The following is a 17,116-nucleotide window of genomic DNA, read 5'->3' as shown; positions in this document are numbered from 1 at the left end:
TTATTGTAATGTCCGGTGCTGCTTCGAGTTCTAATGATGATTACGAAAGTCTTGAACTTTTCTAAGCTGAATCACAGGAATCAAGAGAAGAATTTGTTTCCAGCCAGTCGTTGACCACCTCCTCGAAAATACAGAAGTAACCAGTTCTAAAGGAGTATAATCCAAAGAAGTTCAAGAGAGAAAAGTCTTATAGAAATTTCAATTCTCAGTGGTATAAAGTATTCCACTGGATTAGCTTTGTCGTAGGGAAATATCATTGTGTGTACGTTCCCTGCAAGAAATTAATGAAGGATAGCTCATTCACGGGCAAAAAGGTTGTAGACTTAAAAAGCATTCAAGAAGTGTTAGTCATAAGAAGGCAATGGTAAAGTTGATCAGTTTGTAGATCAATGCAAAACGTTAAAATTCTGTGTTGCATCAGTTGAGTGCAACTCATAAACAGCAGGTTCTCTGCAATCGTAAGTATTCATGCATAATCATTTAGTGTCTGATCTTTACTGTGCAATAAAAGCATTGCAATAAAGAGACAGAAAAAGGCAAAGAAATGTACGATATGAATGGAAGAAATGTCCTGAAATATTGCACTTTGGGTGCAAAAGGTTCCTGTAACTCAAGAAGAAATCACAAAGTCAACTTGAGGTAAATGCTCAATGGACATCTCAATCTACTCAGAACGAGAAATTAGAATTTTATCAAATCGTACTGTGCAACAGATCATCCACAATGTGCTAAAGAGCAAAGTGTTCAGAATAACCATGGATGAAATCTCAAAGTTCAGCCAAATAGAATAAGTGACACTCTGCCTGAGAGTTTGAATAGTTTGAAGGGTGAAGCTAAAGAGACATTCCTCGAATTATTCTCGACGGCATCAATCGAGAGTGAAGCATAATATGGACTTGTCAAAACGGTTATCAATGGATTTAGCCTGCTGTTGGAAAACAATGTTGGCGAGTGTTTGATGGTCTGTCTGACATGAGTAGCATTCGTAAAGGAGTAGCAAGGAATATATGTGCATTGTTGCAGTAATGTTCTCAATCTCGCGCTGCAGGATACTATGAGTGAGATAAAGCCATTTATAAACGTGCTCGGAAATATCCAAAACCTTTATAATTTCTTGGAAGCGAATTCAAAACACCACAATTCTTACTCTAAAATCCTTGAGTGCAACGAGATAGTCATGCCAATCAGAGGTAATGAAAGCCGTCACTGAACAGATGTTAAAAATTAGACAGGCCTGCGAATTGAAACTTCATCAAAGTATTTTTGGTTTTAATAACGGATTTTCCATTTAAAAGAACAGCATTTTCCCCTTCAGTCGGGAGTATCACATGAATAAAAATGTAACCAATTTTAATGGAAATTGTTCACTTATGTGAACAGCGTTTTGTGAAAAATCTTTAACTGATGAAAAAGAATAAATATCATATTCGAATTCATCATACAGGAATTACAGTAGAACGTCTAAAACTTTTAATACAATAAAGCCATTACATGCCTGTGTATTTAACAATATCACCTTCGAAAGTAAAAACCCAAACACGAATTCAAAATCACAAAGAACATTCACAAATGCAGTGCTGTCAGCATACGTCTTAAGGTTGTTATTACCTGTTAATATGAGGATAGCTTTAATAACACAGGCCTGCGATGGTTTTATTGTTTTGAAATATTTTTTTCCAAGAGAATTTTGGCCCGTACGCCTATCATAATGCAAGTGCAATTTCTTTTTTGTTTCTTTTGACACAAGAAACAGTGCATCCCTGGCACCACTATTACAACAGAATGAGCTGAAAATGAAACCAGTGACTAGATTTGAAGAACACTGTGAAGTATCGTTTCTACTGTCTTTGTCTATATGCACATGTGTAGTCCAATGTTTTTGTACCTCGGCCAGCATTTTACAATTTCACTACAGTGTTGTAGTTCACCTTGTAAACAACAATGCATGTTACACCATTCACACACCTGAGTCTTATCATACCTCTTTGCTTTATCAGCATTATTATTGTTGAAAACAATTTATGTTCTGGATGTTATTTGATTGATTTAATCCTTTTCGTTGGTATACTTATGAAATTTCTGTGGTTGCTGTTTTATATGACATACTGTGTGAGGCATCAATTTATTATTTGTAATAAAACTGCCTAAGAAAATAAATATAATGATGTGTCCCAATTTTAATTTCTCGATAACTTTAGACAGGTCGATCTGTGAAAACTACGTTATTTTACTTATTGAGGTAGTGATACCACATTGCTAATTTTGTTCGGTAATTTGAACGAAAATATTGCCTGGACAACAAATCTCACAATAGTAAACGTAGAAGCAATCTCTTCATAAAGCCGTTAGGCAAAGAAGGATATTTAACGAAGGTAGCATATGTAGTTAAAAACACAGTTGTGGAAGGTTAAGAAGCCGTTGTAGTTTATATGGAAGTTATTGACACATAATTTTAGCTTTACTCACACCAAATAATTTAAGATGAATGTCGTATCTACAATAAAACTCTACATCAGTAAAATGATTGAAGAAAGTGGTCCTGGAATGAAAGTTCTTTTGATGGACAAAGAAACGGTATGTTGACTTCATTGTAAGATGACCGTAGTGACGTTCAACTTGAAAGATCACGTCATAAGTGAATCATAATATAGTAAAATGCTATTACTAGTGTTAATATAGTAATTAACGTAATAGTACTGTACAAAAACATAGTTTGTACTTTGTAATTGTGTAATTGCTACTACTGCTACCACTAAAAATCATAGTGTATTACGTTATTAGTAGTATTAGCAATAAATAGTTCTTTAATTTTTAAATCTATATTAATTTTTTAATTTATGCAGCAATGATACTTAAATGTTAATAGTAGGGCTAATAACAAGTGTTTCTCTAAAGACAGTAAGTAATCCAATCTTGTGCAGTTATAGTGTAATAATTTTATTTATAGTTACTAAGTTATACAGACTTGGCCAACTAGTAGTATTAGTGGTAGTAATAAAAGTTCTGTATGCCTTACTGTTCTGAGTAAACTGTAGTGTAAATCACAATATTCCTCTCAGATTAATAAAACCACTTACAGTTTATGCAATGGCTAGACACACCTGGCAGCCAGGAACAATCTCTTAAATACTAAACATTTAGCAGTCTAAAAATTTGAATATTGGTGAGCTATGATAACCTGTTGCATAACATGAGTAATAGTAAACTATGAGGTTGATGTGTCTTTAAACTCACTGAAAAGATCTGAATAAAACTTTTGCACTAGAAGAATAAATATTGATCATAATTCTTGTTTGGTGTTGTTTTGCATGTATATTTGCAACAAGCTGCTGAGAAGAATCCTTGAAATATTAGATGTTCAGCTGTATGTAATTTCATGATCGTGAATATTCATAAAATTCAAATATGATGTATTATTTAACATATATAATTTATGATAATAAAATTATTTTAGATTTTTCATTTATATTAATACCATTCTTGTCTTTGTTCTTGTTGTATGTAGCTCACTACTCTTCAAATTTTGTATTTGAAAGACTGTTTCTAACTGATGGGTATTTAATCATAGCATAAAATTTACCCATCCATTTCAAGCTTAGAAGATACCCAAAGATTTTCAACAAAATATTTCTGAATCAGATCTTTTGTATTTCCCCAAATTATACCCTATGTATTCTTTCTGTATAATAATTATTAGACCTGTATTATTCTATTCTCAAATAAAGTTATCTCAAACTAGTATTTAAGTGTAAAAATGTGCTAGAGTGATTTTTTTTATAATTTTGTGTGCAGAAGGGATATGATACAAGCAACCTTTTGAAAGTATGTGGGTATTTTTTGAAATATAAGAAAAACTCAATTCAGTTTCACTTTTCAGTGTAAAAGTTTTAATATGTTATTTCAAAATCTGCATTCCTTTCAAAGCAACCAATGGTAAAAATGACTTGTAGTGTTGAAATATAACTAGAATTTAGCTTCTTGAGGTTTGTTTCTTAATATTCAAACCCTTTCTTGTTGATATTGGTGTTTTTTTTAGTATTTTTTATATTTGGACTCTTTCATATAGGTTTAAGTCTTTGGCTGAAGTATATATGTAAATATGGAATTTTAAGAATGTTATAGTGGAATACACAATTTACAATAAAATGCCTTGTGTAGAGTAGTACTTTAGATAATAAAGACCACAATTTGCTTCTTTAATACAAAGGTGCAAAATCTAACTAACTGATAGTTAGTTGCCACATATAAGTGTGGTTTTGTGGTACATTTGGCATGTTAAATGCTAAACTGGCCCAGCATGGCCAGGTGGTTAAGGACATCAACTTGTTATTTGAGGTTCGTAGGTTTGAATCCCTGTTACACCAAACATGCTTGCCCTTTCAGACTTGGGGGTGTTATAATGTGACAGTCAAGCCCACAACTCGTTGATAAATAGTAGCCAAAGAGTTAGCAGTAGATGGTGATGATTAGCTGACTTCCCTCTAGTCTTACACTGCTAAATTAGGGACGACTAAGCGCAGATAGCCCTCATGTAGCTTTGTGCAAAATTCAGAAACAAACTAAATGCTCAACAGGATAATCAACTTCCAAATTATTTAAAACTTTTAATTCATCATTATCACTTATAGAAATAACATATCATGAACTTTATCTATGCTACCCCATTTGTTTTGTATTTTTAATAGAGATGTAATAAAGTTTGGGTGGAAATTTATAGTTTCCTTCTTTAGCTTATTAGAAACAAGCCAAAATTAATACAACTTTTGTCATATAATGATGTTCGTGGTGCTAGTACTGTTGTACAGCATTGTTGTTATTTTAAATATTAGGAGTTCAAATTATAAAGCTCTAGCAACTGTTCTGAGAAACAGGCATTATTATTTTATTTTTTCAAATATTTTAAATATAATTAGAACTTAAACTATTATTTTACTAACTTTAAAACTATTTGCCATTGTTCAAAGTATAATGTTCTTTAACAATGTTGTATGATGCCAATTTTGAATAAAGTGTTTGATAATCTTTGTGGTATCAAACCTTGTATTCCAATAAAGTTTAGAGTCATTAGAGGAAAGGCATCTCAACTGAAAATGTTGTGATTATTAAAACATATATTTATTGTTAACAGTTTGTTTGTGGTTTAACATTTTTGTGTTTATGATGTCACAGCTTTCTTTAGCTAATTTTACACCTGTGAAAATGTAACAAATAACATGCCTCTGTACTTGTTGTGGTGTGTTTGTTGTTCATTGTTGTCCATTGTTTCAACACCTGTTTTGAATAACAAAAAATGGCAATACTATGATGTTGAAAAAAACTAACTTAAATTATTATATTTTAAAAATTCAAAATCATCTTAATGACTAACACTGAAAACGGAAAGTTTGTTTCATTATCAAGAAACCTGAGATACCATTTTGAGCTATGGAAGATTGTAATGGGTTCATGTATGTAGTTATTGTTTAGAAGATTACTTAGTGATATGTTTCAGTGCACACATATTTGCATACTGTACTGAAGGTATAAAAAATGTTTTCCACTGTTTGCAGTTTTCATTTTGTGTTTCAGACAAGCATTGTGAGCATGGTTTTTGCCCAATCAGAAATTCTTCAGAAGGAGGTATACCTGTTTGAGAGAATGGACATGAATAGTAGGGAACCAATGAAGCATCTCAAGTGTATAACTTTTGTACGTCCAACGAAAGAAAATGTTGAGCTTTTGACACAAGAGCTAAAGAATCCACGATATGGCCAGTATTTCATATGTGAGTATTTAATATTAAGTACATGATATTATTTGGAATAAAAAAGGTAATTCTGATCATATTTTGTTTCTTGAAGGTATAATTTATAGATACAGTGACATGAATATGAGGTATACTTTGTGCTGTGAATGAGTGATGGATTCTGAGCCACACGTGTAGTTTTTCTTTTTATTAATACAGGTACCTTTTGTATATAAAATCTAAAACACTGTTTCTATCTTTTTAACTTATAATGAACTCGTAGTGTGACTTTAGTCTGAAAATTAGATTTGTATGACTAATGAATTACTACAAATTGATTTGATGTTGGACAACTTTGGTTACTGTTTGAGAAAATATACCTTTTCGTGGATATTGGAAGATTAATTAAAATAATTAATTTTGAGTCATGGTACCGTATACTATGAATATAAAGTACTATTTGAGTTTTTGACTGGCACAGAAATGATATTATTGATTAGTTCACTTACTATACATCCATCTGAATTACCAAAAAATTTACATTTATCAAAAAAAAATATGATAAACAAATGAGGAGAGTCATACTGAAATAATTATCACATTAGAATAAGTAATTGTCATATTTATATTTAGAATAATATCATTTTACCCTATAATACATATGTAAATTACTCTGATTCATAACTGACAAGAATTACTTATTGGTAATATGTTTTGACCTACAACTCACACTGTGTGGTACTGTAAAAGTAAACATAATTTGGCAAACACCATGTTCAATAATATATTAAGTGTACTTTAGGACTTTGTTATGTGTATATTTTTTCTATATTCACCTATTAGGAATGAATCTGTGTGCTAACTGAAGATGAATTCATATGTAAATGTTTCTCATTATGGTGAAAAATACATTCTGTCAACTTTTGTCTTATTTTTCATTCTTCTTTACTACTTATATATTTCATAAGGAATTTCTGATAGTTTTATTCATTACTTTGTAACAGTTTGATTGTATTCTTATGAGAAAATATTAAATAATTTGTAATCACATGCTTTACGTTTAGTTTGTGTATCTGTTGTTCAGGAAAAATATATTAAGAGGAACAATTTTAAATATAAATACTGATGTTGAGTGAATGATTTATCAGTAACACTTAATAAGCCTCAAGAAAGGGTTAGCTATGATCTAGCCTCAAAAAAGTTACTTGCTACAGTAACACTTGTCACAGTTTGCCATGCAAACGTGCTAAAAGTAACATGTACTTAAGAATTGCATGAGCTTAATGAAAACACCCAAACATTAATAGTGTGTGTGTGTGTGTGTGTATATATGTATGTCACTCCAAATTCTACGAGATGTGCGTAGAAATATGTATTGACAAAAATGTATTTTTTTAATTCAGATTTTAGTAATGTGATCAGCAAAGCAGACATAAAAACGTTAGCAGAATCTGATGAACAGGAGGTTGTAAGAGAGGTTCAAGTAAGTATTAAAGGATTTCTATGAATATTCTAGAATTTGCTCAAATATTATGTCTTAAAGACAGAGGTTGGCCTTGATTGTAGAGGTTTGGACTTCAGAACTGGCAGTCTGAGTTTGAATTTGAGATTTTTTGCAACACCACAAAATATTTCCTGTATGTAGGTTGTAGATGAATTATCAGAATGAGTAAATCTCTTACTTAGGAATGTGGGTGGTAGGGTACTGCTGACTGGCTGCCTTCTCTCTGGTTGATAGACTAAAATCATTAATGGTGGCAGATATATTTTGTACCTTTGTCATAAATATATATAAAATGAAAATCATAATAGTATTTTTTTATGTACTTGAGGAAATATCTTAATTTGTATTTTTGGTTCTGTGATATATACTCTTCAAAAAAAGAAATGCAAAAGGCAAAATATGAGACAAATTGTTAACAAGTTTATTCCGGGTAGTTCTGTATGACATGTGTGAAACTTTGCACATTCACTACTGAACATCCAAAGTCTGCAAAGGTGAAGTCCACGTTCACTAGTTGAAGTTTAACGTCACTCAACGTCAATAATGAGTATGCCCCCCGTGAGCATCAATAACTGATTGGCATCTCCTGCCCATGGAAGCGATGAGATGACGAATCACATCCTGTGGAATGGCTGTCCACTCAGCCTGCAAAGCTGCTGCAAGCTGAGGTAGAGTCTGCGGTTGAGGTTGTCTCCGTAGCAGACGTCGGTCCAACTCGTCCCAAAGATGTTTGATGGGGTTTAAATCTGGTGATCTGGAGGGCCAGGGATGAACGTTGATGTTGTGGTGTCTCAAGACGACAGTGGTGAGTCAGGCTGTGTGAGGACGGGCGTTGTCATGTTGAAAAACGTCATTGACGTTCACCATGATGGGTTGCACATGGGGCCTAAGAATCTCGTAGACGGTTGTGTACGGTCTGATCGGAAATCCTACGCAGCCCTGGTATGGTTGAGGCAGTAGACATCGATGTGGTGGTCCTATCCCGAAGGTGACGTAACCGGATGTTACGATCTTGTGCGGGCGTGGTCACACGAGGTCTGCCAGATCGTGGATGGTCACGAGTTGATCCATGTTGTTGGTGACGATTCCATAGCCTTGTGATGGTGCTTGGGTGGACATTCACAGCTCTGGCAACATCTGATCGAGATTCGCCTGCTTTAAAGCTACCAATGGCGTTGTTGCGTTGTGCTTCAGTCAGTCTTGGCGTAACTGTATTGCGTGTCGGTGGCTTAACACTGACCTATAGAAACCAAGAACCCATCACTTTTATAGGAATTTTGCACATGTTGCACTTGCAGAACATGCAGATCTCTCAAACAAATTTATTGGACATGAATGCATTTTGGCGAAAAATCCGATGTTTTCTTCCGTTTTCAAAGTGCACAACTTTTATTGTCATTTTGGTGTAACAATCAGTGCCTAACACGTGTAACATCACATACTCTGAGCTTGTAACGTTATTACATGTATTTCTCTTTAAAATAACAAAAATATCCCTTTTGTGTTTCTTTTTTTGAAGAGTATATTTACATCTAATTTATGTAAACAGATTCAAATAGTAAGTTTGAAAACACCTTTACCTTCTTTCACACTTAAGCTTTATCCTGGTGAATGTTTCTTTTCTTTGCCTTTCAGAGCATTGATATAAACCATATCTCACTTGTTCCAACCTTTTTACTCCACAATATTGCCCATAGAAAGTTAAACCTTGTGACTCTACCAATGTCAATATGCCCTCTATACCAAATCCCTATACAAGTTCCCCATTATTATTTTATATGAATGTGACAACAATGGTTTTACGTGCTTGCTGCAGGTTTCTCTTAAATGTTGTATAACTTTTGTTATACCTATGCTTTGGACAATTTTTTTGATCCACATGATTGATTTGTGAGTTTATTGTGTATTTTCTTTTACTTCAATACAATAAATTATGAGATACTTTAGATACAAGTTCTCCCATAAACATCTTTGATACAAAGTCTCCTAGTTTTCCTGCTCTGACACCTTTAGAGTCTAGCATCAGGGAGTTCCTCTTTTTTGTAGAGGACATCCAATCCTTTATATGCAGAGAGGTGGAGACTTACATGAAGTCTGATGTTTTTTCTCCTGTAGGCTCAGAGGCTGACCTTGCAAGGGATTTGGGTTGACTGGTGAGAACTTGGACCCTATCATTTTGGCTTCTTCATTTGCTCAGACAGCTAATCACAAGCCTTAGATTGATATTCCACCACCTGCAACTATTTTGCAACTATTTGTGATGTCTTGAGATTTTTCATATGACTTATGAATCTTTTCTTTCTTTGTAAGGTAAAAGTCATTTGACAGGTTTTCTAGCCTTTCCACCCTTGCCAGACATTGCTGTACGTGCTCAAAGATTTGCAGATCAATTAAGAGAGTCTACTACCATGCTTTGTCTGCCTCATTTTTGGATCAATATGCCTTGTCCTTCCATTGCTAGGGAGGCCCATAGTTAGATTCTCAGAGGCTGAATCATCTTCTTCCTCTTTGGTGATTTTTCATTTTAACCTCACTCAATTTTCAATATTTGACTGTCCCTTACAACAGTTTTGCATTTTCTATCTTCTTTGAAACTGTTGTGTGAGGCTTTTACAGTTCTTGTGCTCATTTATTAGATAATATTAGTCACATATTGACTTTTACTGTTTTTTGTCAGATTATCAGCTTCTGCTTTCTTCTCGGTTGGTTTGTTGCTGGAATATTTTGAATAGAAATGCCTTTTTTGAGAACGTGCAACTTCATTCTTTGGCCCTTAGAAGTCTTGGAGAAGCTCCTTTTCATAAACATTTCATTTTTGCAAGTATTCCAGGTTCTGTAGAATCTCTGGTGGATGTGACCCATTTCCACTTCTTTTTTTAAGACACTGGCCTCCCACCTTTCTAAGTCTAAACTTGATGATTTACTGCATCTCCCATTCAGGTTTTCAGATCTCTTTTGTCAACTCCACATTCTGTCGGAACAGAAGGGAGATTCTGCCGCATTCTACACTTGTGTGGAGCACCAATACTGGCATAAGTAGCGATGCTACAGTCAGTCTTGTGGGGGTTTAATTCAGATGGTTGAGATCTGTATGGGAAATCTTCAACTCTGATTGGTAGGTCATACAGGTTTTTAGTAGAGGGTTCATCCTTCATTTCATGGCTATGGAACAAGTCATTTTTCTAATACCATCACCTGCTTCTTGAAATCAACCATTCTTTTATGTCAGGGCCATGTGTATTTCCTGCAGTTGTCCATAGAGGATCATTGAAACATTTGCAGAGATGTGCTGGATTGTCCAATTATTCTATTGGATTTCAATGTACTTGAGCTTGCCTGGTGATTGTAGAGGGACAATGAAAATTAGGTTCCCTCTCCTGCCCTAATGTCCCGAGATGCATCTTTTATTATGGCTGCTTCTTTCCGAGGGCATGGAGCTTTTATAGACGATATGGAATTCAAAGGCCTCTGAACAGTAGAGAAATTTTCTTGCCACATTAGTCTTTTAGAGCTTCTAGCAGTTTGATGAACTGTGTCTTGAGCTCTCAAATTGTTACAGGAAGGTGTTAATACCTTCACATGGACAATTCCATGGTGGGCTTCTACATTTCCAAGCAAGGGAGCACTCACTTTAAGTCTCTTTATTTTCAGACATCATATCTTCTCTTTTAGGGCCATAATCATAGATTGTTCTCCTCGATTGTCTCATTCCAGGTTGTGAATTTAAGTGTTTAATCAGTTCTTTCCACGGAATAGATGCTTCTTCCACAAGTTTTTCATTGGATCTGCTCTTGTCTCAGGATGCTTCAGTTTGTTGTATTTTTCACTCAGTGGATTGCCAGTAAGAGAGACATTAGAACAGAAAGATCTTGATGGTTGTGTAGCTGTTAAATAAACAACTATTCAATAGAGATATCTAAATCAATAGGATGAAAAAAGCTTCAGTAGAATATTCTCTATGAACAACAATTAGTTGCAGTTTGATAAGTGAAAAACAATATTATGTTCAATGCACGGCATTCCTAGAGCATTATCTTAATTACAATATGAGAGTGGCTTCATCTGAGATAGTGGTGTTGGAAGTATACACAAAATTAACTATTTTTCAATGTGGTCAGTATAAAATATATAAATTTCTCCACACTTTTGTACACATTAAATGTATGTAATGTAACTATTAATGCAGAGTATTACAGTCACAAAATTTGGAAGATTTTTAATAAATATTACAAGTGTTTGTTATGCAAAAATAATATTTTTACCAAAGATTTGTTTGTGAATATATCAGGTCTATTTCATTATTAGTTTGAGTGTGAAGCAATTCTCTTGTTATGATTAAAACCTGTACTTTTTCCCAAATATCTCAAATATCATTTGTGTAATTTTTACAACCTCCTAAATACAATTCAATTTTTTTTCAGTAAAACTATATATTTTATTTGTTATTTTCTCTGCCCTAATTATATATGAGGTTGATCAATGTGGCAGACCTCGTAACTGCTATAAAGAATTAGGAAGTACAATGATTACATATTATGACATGAAAACACAAGTGTTTAGTTTAAATAGTTTAAATCTTGTAACAGTATAAATTTATGTATATAGTTTTTGTTATTAACCTTTTTAGCTGTGTCCAGCTAGCATTACAGAAGCTTTAATGATCCAGCACACTTGTGTTACAGTATTCATGAATATAAAACTGTCCTTTAGCAATAGGTTGCTAAGCTTTGAAACATTTCATGTGTGGATGATATGAAACAAATTATTCATTTTAAGTTTTATATATATACATTTGAAGTAACCAAAAAATCATAAATTACTGTATTGATACTATAGAATTCTACTATAATTTATTAAGCTTAGTAACTAAGCTGTATTTGGGTCTGAAAAAACAATGCAACTTTGAGTAGACTAAAGACTCAGCCTTCCTCCTCCTTGCTACAAAAGAGTGAGTTGATGTCAGAATATTACAAAATGGCTGAAAAAGCTGCTACAGGAACTTTCAATATATTATTCATATGTCATAGAAAATAAGTGTATGTAAGGGAATGTTTCTAAAAATGAAGAGAGGTGAGTAGGACTACTGATTCAGTACATGAGTGATATTTCAACAAATAGAAAAGATAGGAGGTTTTTATTCTATATTCTAGCTTGCTATTATTAGTAATTTGAGTTTCTAATTCATAAGAAAGTATATACTTTGTGTTTGGACAAATGTGTAATTAGAATCTGTGCTACATTCAATATACTGTGCAACTTACAAAATTGATATTTAGGTGTGTTCCTTTAATATATATTTTTAAATTAAAATGGGATTATAATCTGTGATTTAATACCAAACTTATTGATATGGGCTCGTAAAGTAGTAGTTGAAAAAAATTTTGAATATGAGTCAACAAGCAAGAAGACATGGCCTTTGACCCATGTTGATAAATTTAATATCACGTGGTTGCTGACGAGGCCTGTTAGGCAAGGATTTATTTTCCAGTAAGACAGTTATCCTAAGCATGCAGCCAATGCAATGAAATAACACCTGGAAGTTGAAAAAAAGGCAGATGTAACATTCACGGCTATTGTTTTTGATATGTAAGTTATACAGAAACAGAGAAGATCAAATGGCAACCAAGCAACTTAGTTGTATGGTGAGGAATACAAAAGGAAGTTTGGAATACAGTATTAAACTTGTGGTATCATAATTTAAAAAACATATACTGTTATGTGTATAGTACATTGTGTCATCTTTATGTGTTTTTAGATGTCCGTGCGTGTTTATACATATATGATTAAATGTAAATTCATGAGAAAAAATTGCAGCCAGAATAAAAACATCCAACACCAGAGCACAAATCATAAAGTGAGAAATTGTGTAATTTGCCCCTGGTTTTTAGAAATACTGGTGGAAGTAAGACACAAATTATATTGGGGGCACACCCAGTGAGGTGAGTTTAAACTCAACTTTGCCAGTCTCATATAATTAAGAAAAGAAAAAATTTAAGCAGATGTGAGTACTCTAGCCTTTCTCTGGCTTTCACTGTCTGCTCAAAAGAAAAAAAAAGTTAAAAATAAAATAAAATAAAAAACAGGAAGAAATAATAGAATACTTATATCATTGGAGGGGAGACAGTAAAAAAAAAAGGCAGTTTTGCTGTCTTCCCCATGTATGTAATGTATTGTATTATTTCTTCCTGTGAAAGGTGGTAAAGATGTAGGATGTTGTGGGATAGAGCAACTACATCTGTACTTTTTTTAATTCTCTTAATGATGTGAGGCCAGCAAAGTTGAGGTTAAACTGGATATGTGATGTACCCAGAACACAACTTAGATATTGCATCTGCCAATGCTTATAAAAATCAGAGCTCATTACATAATGATCATCTGATGATTTGTGCCCTGGTGTTGGATGTTTATGTTATGGCTGTGAGGTTTTTCTAGCTTTCTCTTTTATGAATTTACTTTTAATTGTATTTCATCTAATGTTTGGATATATTACATAAGATTTTCACTATCTTTCCTTATTATGTATTCTTGTCTTTAATATTTAACTTTTCTAAATATATATATATAGTTATTTATTCATCACTTTTTGTGGAGTTTGTTAAACTTGAAATTATCAACTCTCACATTGTTTTATGTGATGTATGTATGTTATTAAAAGAGAATAGTAGTTATATGACATTTCTGCTGCTTCAAATTTTGGCAACAAAAATACAATGTCAGTAGGTAGGCAACCTACCTTGTTGAAAGATGGCAGGAAAAGCACTAACAATGAATGAACATGTGCAAATGGTAAATTTATTTAATATATAATTATCAGAGCTTAAAACAACTGGGTATTTCTAGTATGGAAATCACTACTTTAAGGCATATACTTTTTCATGCAGTATTTGAAATGCATTTTTATTCCCCAAATGGTTGTGGTAGTGTAAGTTTTTGAAAAGTGCCTTGTTATCTCCTGTGTGCAGATTTTGAACCCAGGATGCTTGCAATTCAAGTGAATACCTCACTGACTGAATTAAAAAACTAATCAGTTAGCAGTTGCAAAAAAGGCACTTTTGACAACTTACATTACAACATATGTTGAGTATTGTCTGTTTGTTTTGAAATTTGCACAAAGCTTCACAAGGGCTATCTGTGCTAGCTGTCCCTAATTTAGCAGTGTTGGACAAGAGGGAAGGCAGCTAGTCATCATCACCCACTGCCAACCCTTGAGCTACTCTTTTTACCAACGAGTAGATTGACAGATTGACTGTCGCATTGTAATGCCCCACAGCTGAAAGGGCGAACATGTTTGGTGCGACAGGGATTCAAACCCACGACTCTCAAATTATGAGTCAAATGCCTAAACCCATCTGGGCATGCTGGACCTTGTGTTTAGTAAAAAAAAAATAAAAATGTGGTGAATAATTATTAACTAATTTCTGTTTCTTCATAAATTAACTTTTGAATCAGTTGAAAGCATCAAGATTCTAACAATATGACTTTAAAACTTTCAGGAATTTTATGCAGATTATATTGCTGTTAGTCCTCATTTATTCTCTGTAAACTGTATTGGCTGCTATCAGGTAAGTATGGCTCTATTTCCTTACTTTTGTTTGAATATCATAATTTTGACCTTTAATGGCAGCTATAATTGTATGTAAAAACAAACAAAATAAGAAAAACAAGTTTATCTGCTCAAAATAAGAGAAATTCAAATAAAATATAGTATTTTAGTAAGATGTCAATATGTAAATGTACTTAACGTTTTTTTTATTAGTTTACGTTTAATGATTCAGGTTGTTCAAATTGTTAGTGATTCTGTTACTCAGAATTTAGTGTTTTTCATCAGTATGTTAAATGTGAATTATCTTTGGTTGTTATGTGTTTATTACAATTTCATAAAAACTGTTATATAATGTCTTTAAAAATGAATGTTCCAAAGATTTTGTAAAAATAAAATTGAATTTTGTCATTGTTTCCAGAAAGGAAGTATGAATATATTTGTTATTAAGAAGTTTGGAAACTTGTATTTTTTTAGAAGAATTATATAATTTTTTTCACTTTGATTGAAAATATTATTTCACACTATTTTAAAAGTTCATTGGTCTCATATTTCACTTAAGAGTAACAGCATTGTGATATATGTTTATTACACTTTGTAATTTATTTAAAAAAATTTTTTGTATTGGGTTGTCCAGTGATAAATGTCAGAATTCTCATGATGACATTTAGAAGCTGAATATTGAGTAACTTATTGTTTAGTCCAATGTTTGTCACTTACAAGATTTCTCAATTGTTTGCTGCTTCAAATCTACTCAGAGTAAGTTTCACAATTCCCAAGGCAGCATGGACGAAGGACTGTCGTCTGATTTTCCTCTATGACTTCAAACTTGGACAGAAAGCTACCAAAACTACACAGAACATCAACCAGGCATTCAGCCATGGATCTGTTACTTAATGTACAGTTCAGCATTGGTTCCAAAGGTTTTGACATGGAGATGAAAGTTTTGAAGACCACGAAGGTTGTGGAAGGAAACAATCCTTAGTTGAAGGCATATTAAGGGAAACAGTTGAGAAAGACAGTACAAGACAGTACATGAGCCTGCAGAAAAGCTAGGCATGAGCAAATGAAGCATTGCTAACCACTTGAGTGTGATTGGAGAGATGAGAAAGTTGGATAATTGGGTTCTGCTTGAGGTGACTGAAGATCAATGAAATTAGCATTATGAGACTGGTCAAGGAAGTTGCTCTAAAAATTGGATGAATTGAGAATCGAGGCTCTGTCTCATTCAACTTGTTCCCCAGACCTTTCCCCTATAGATTTTCATTTTTTCAAGCACTTTGACAACCTTTTGAACAATAAATGCTTTCAAAACCAGGCAGCTGCAGAAGAAGCTTTCAGGAAATTCATTGACTGTGAAAACTATGATTTCTACAGCAGGGGCATAAACATCATCATTACATGTTGGCAAAAGTGTGTTGAAGCAAATGTTGCTTACTTTGATTAAAGCATGTTTTACAACATTGGTTTATAGTTTTCCAAACTTTGCAGTTCAAAAATGACATTTATTTCTGGACAACCTAATATTTCAGTTCCTTTGTGCATTGCAATTTTTTATTCTATTTATTGTCTTTTTCCAAAGAACTTTTTGTATTTCTAGTGAGATATATCAATGTAGGTTTGATGCTGTAGGTTAATAGCAAATGATAGTTTTGTAATTTTTGCAGAGGTCTTATTTGTAATGAACACTAATTTATCCCCTGTACTTAAGTTATGTATGTTTTAATCAGTATTCAGAACTGTTTCATTTTGGTATTTACACAGTGATTTCATAACCTAATTGCAAAGCTATATCTTATAAATTTCAAAATAATTCATTCCTTGTTTTAATTGAAATGTTTTCTTGTGTTCTGTAAGTTATTAACCTGGTAACATGGCAGTTGAATATATCTCGTTTTTTTTTCCTCTGGTTTTTAGTTACTGAGGTTGTTTTGGAATATTTTCAGTTGCTAGCTGCCATTATTGTGGAACATTTTATTTACACTTTTACTTATGTATAAGCTATTGTGTAAAATTGGCTTCACCTTTTCCATATATTTTCTTCACATGCTAATTTGGAGTTTCCCAAGATTTTACCAGATGAAACATGCTTTGTCGGCCTTTGTTTTCTCTTTTCTTCTCTTCCCAAAATGGACGTTTCCTCCTGCTTTCTTTAAGTTGTATTTTTTTCAATAAAAGGAATCTAGCTTTCTCTCCATTGTAAGGACAGTTGTTTCTATTTTGCTGATGAAAATGTTAAAGTAGTTTTGTTACATACAAAATCATTTTGTTAGTGTTAGTAATATGTATACAAACCATTTGAACTGTCAGCAGGTTATTTTTAATTACAATGTGTAAGACTCAGTTT

The 17,116-nt window shown here is 33.0% G+C and overlaps 1 protein-coding gene across 2 annotated transcripts in view; it reads left to right on the top strand.

Moving 5' to 3' along the window:
* Positions 1–2,140: 2,140 nt before the first annotated feature.
* Vps45 (vacuolar protein sorting 45) overlaps positions 2,141–17,116 on the top strand; it is a 53,568-nt gene continuing 38,592 nt past the window's right edge. The window contains exons 1-4 of one of the 2 annotated variants that reach the window (XM_076481754.1): positions 2,141–2,574; positions 5,569–5,764; positions 7,129–7,208; positions 14,723–14,791. In XM_076481754.1, the coding sequence (XP_076337869.1) occupies positions 2,482–2,574; positions 5,569–5,764; positions 7,129–7,208; positions 14,723–14,791 (438 nt within the window). In that variant the 5' untranslated portion in view covers positions 2,141–2,481. Of the gene's footprint in view, positions 2,575–2,682; positions 2,899–5,568; positions 5,765–7,128; positions 7,209–14,722; positions 14,792–17,116 lie in introns of those variants that run through there. The other variant, XM_076481755.1, reaches the window with a different exon arrangement.

The sequence above is a fragment of the Tachypleus tridentatus genome, chromosome 13 (genome assembly GCF_004210375.1).
Source record: "Tachypleus tridentatus isolate NWPU-2018 chromosome 13, ASM421037v1, whole genome shotgun sequence".
Classification (NCBI taxonomy): Eukaryota; Metazoa; Arthropoda; class Merostomata; order Xiphosura; family Limulidae; genus Tachypleus; species Tachypleus tridentatus.
Note: the sequence above shows the minus strand (reverse complement) of the source record. Positions and strands in the feature narration are given on the sequence as shown.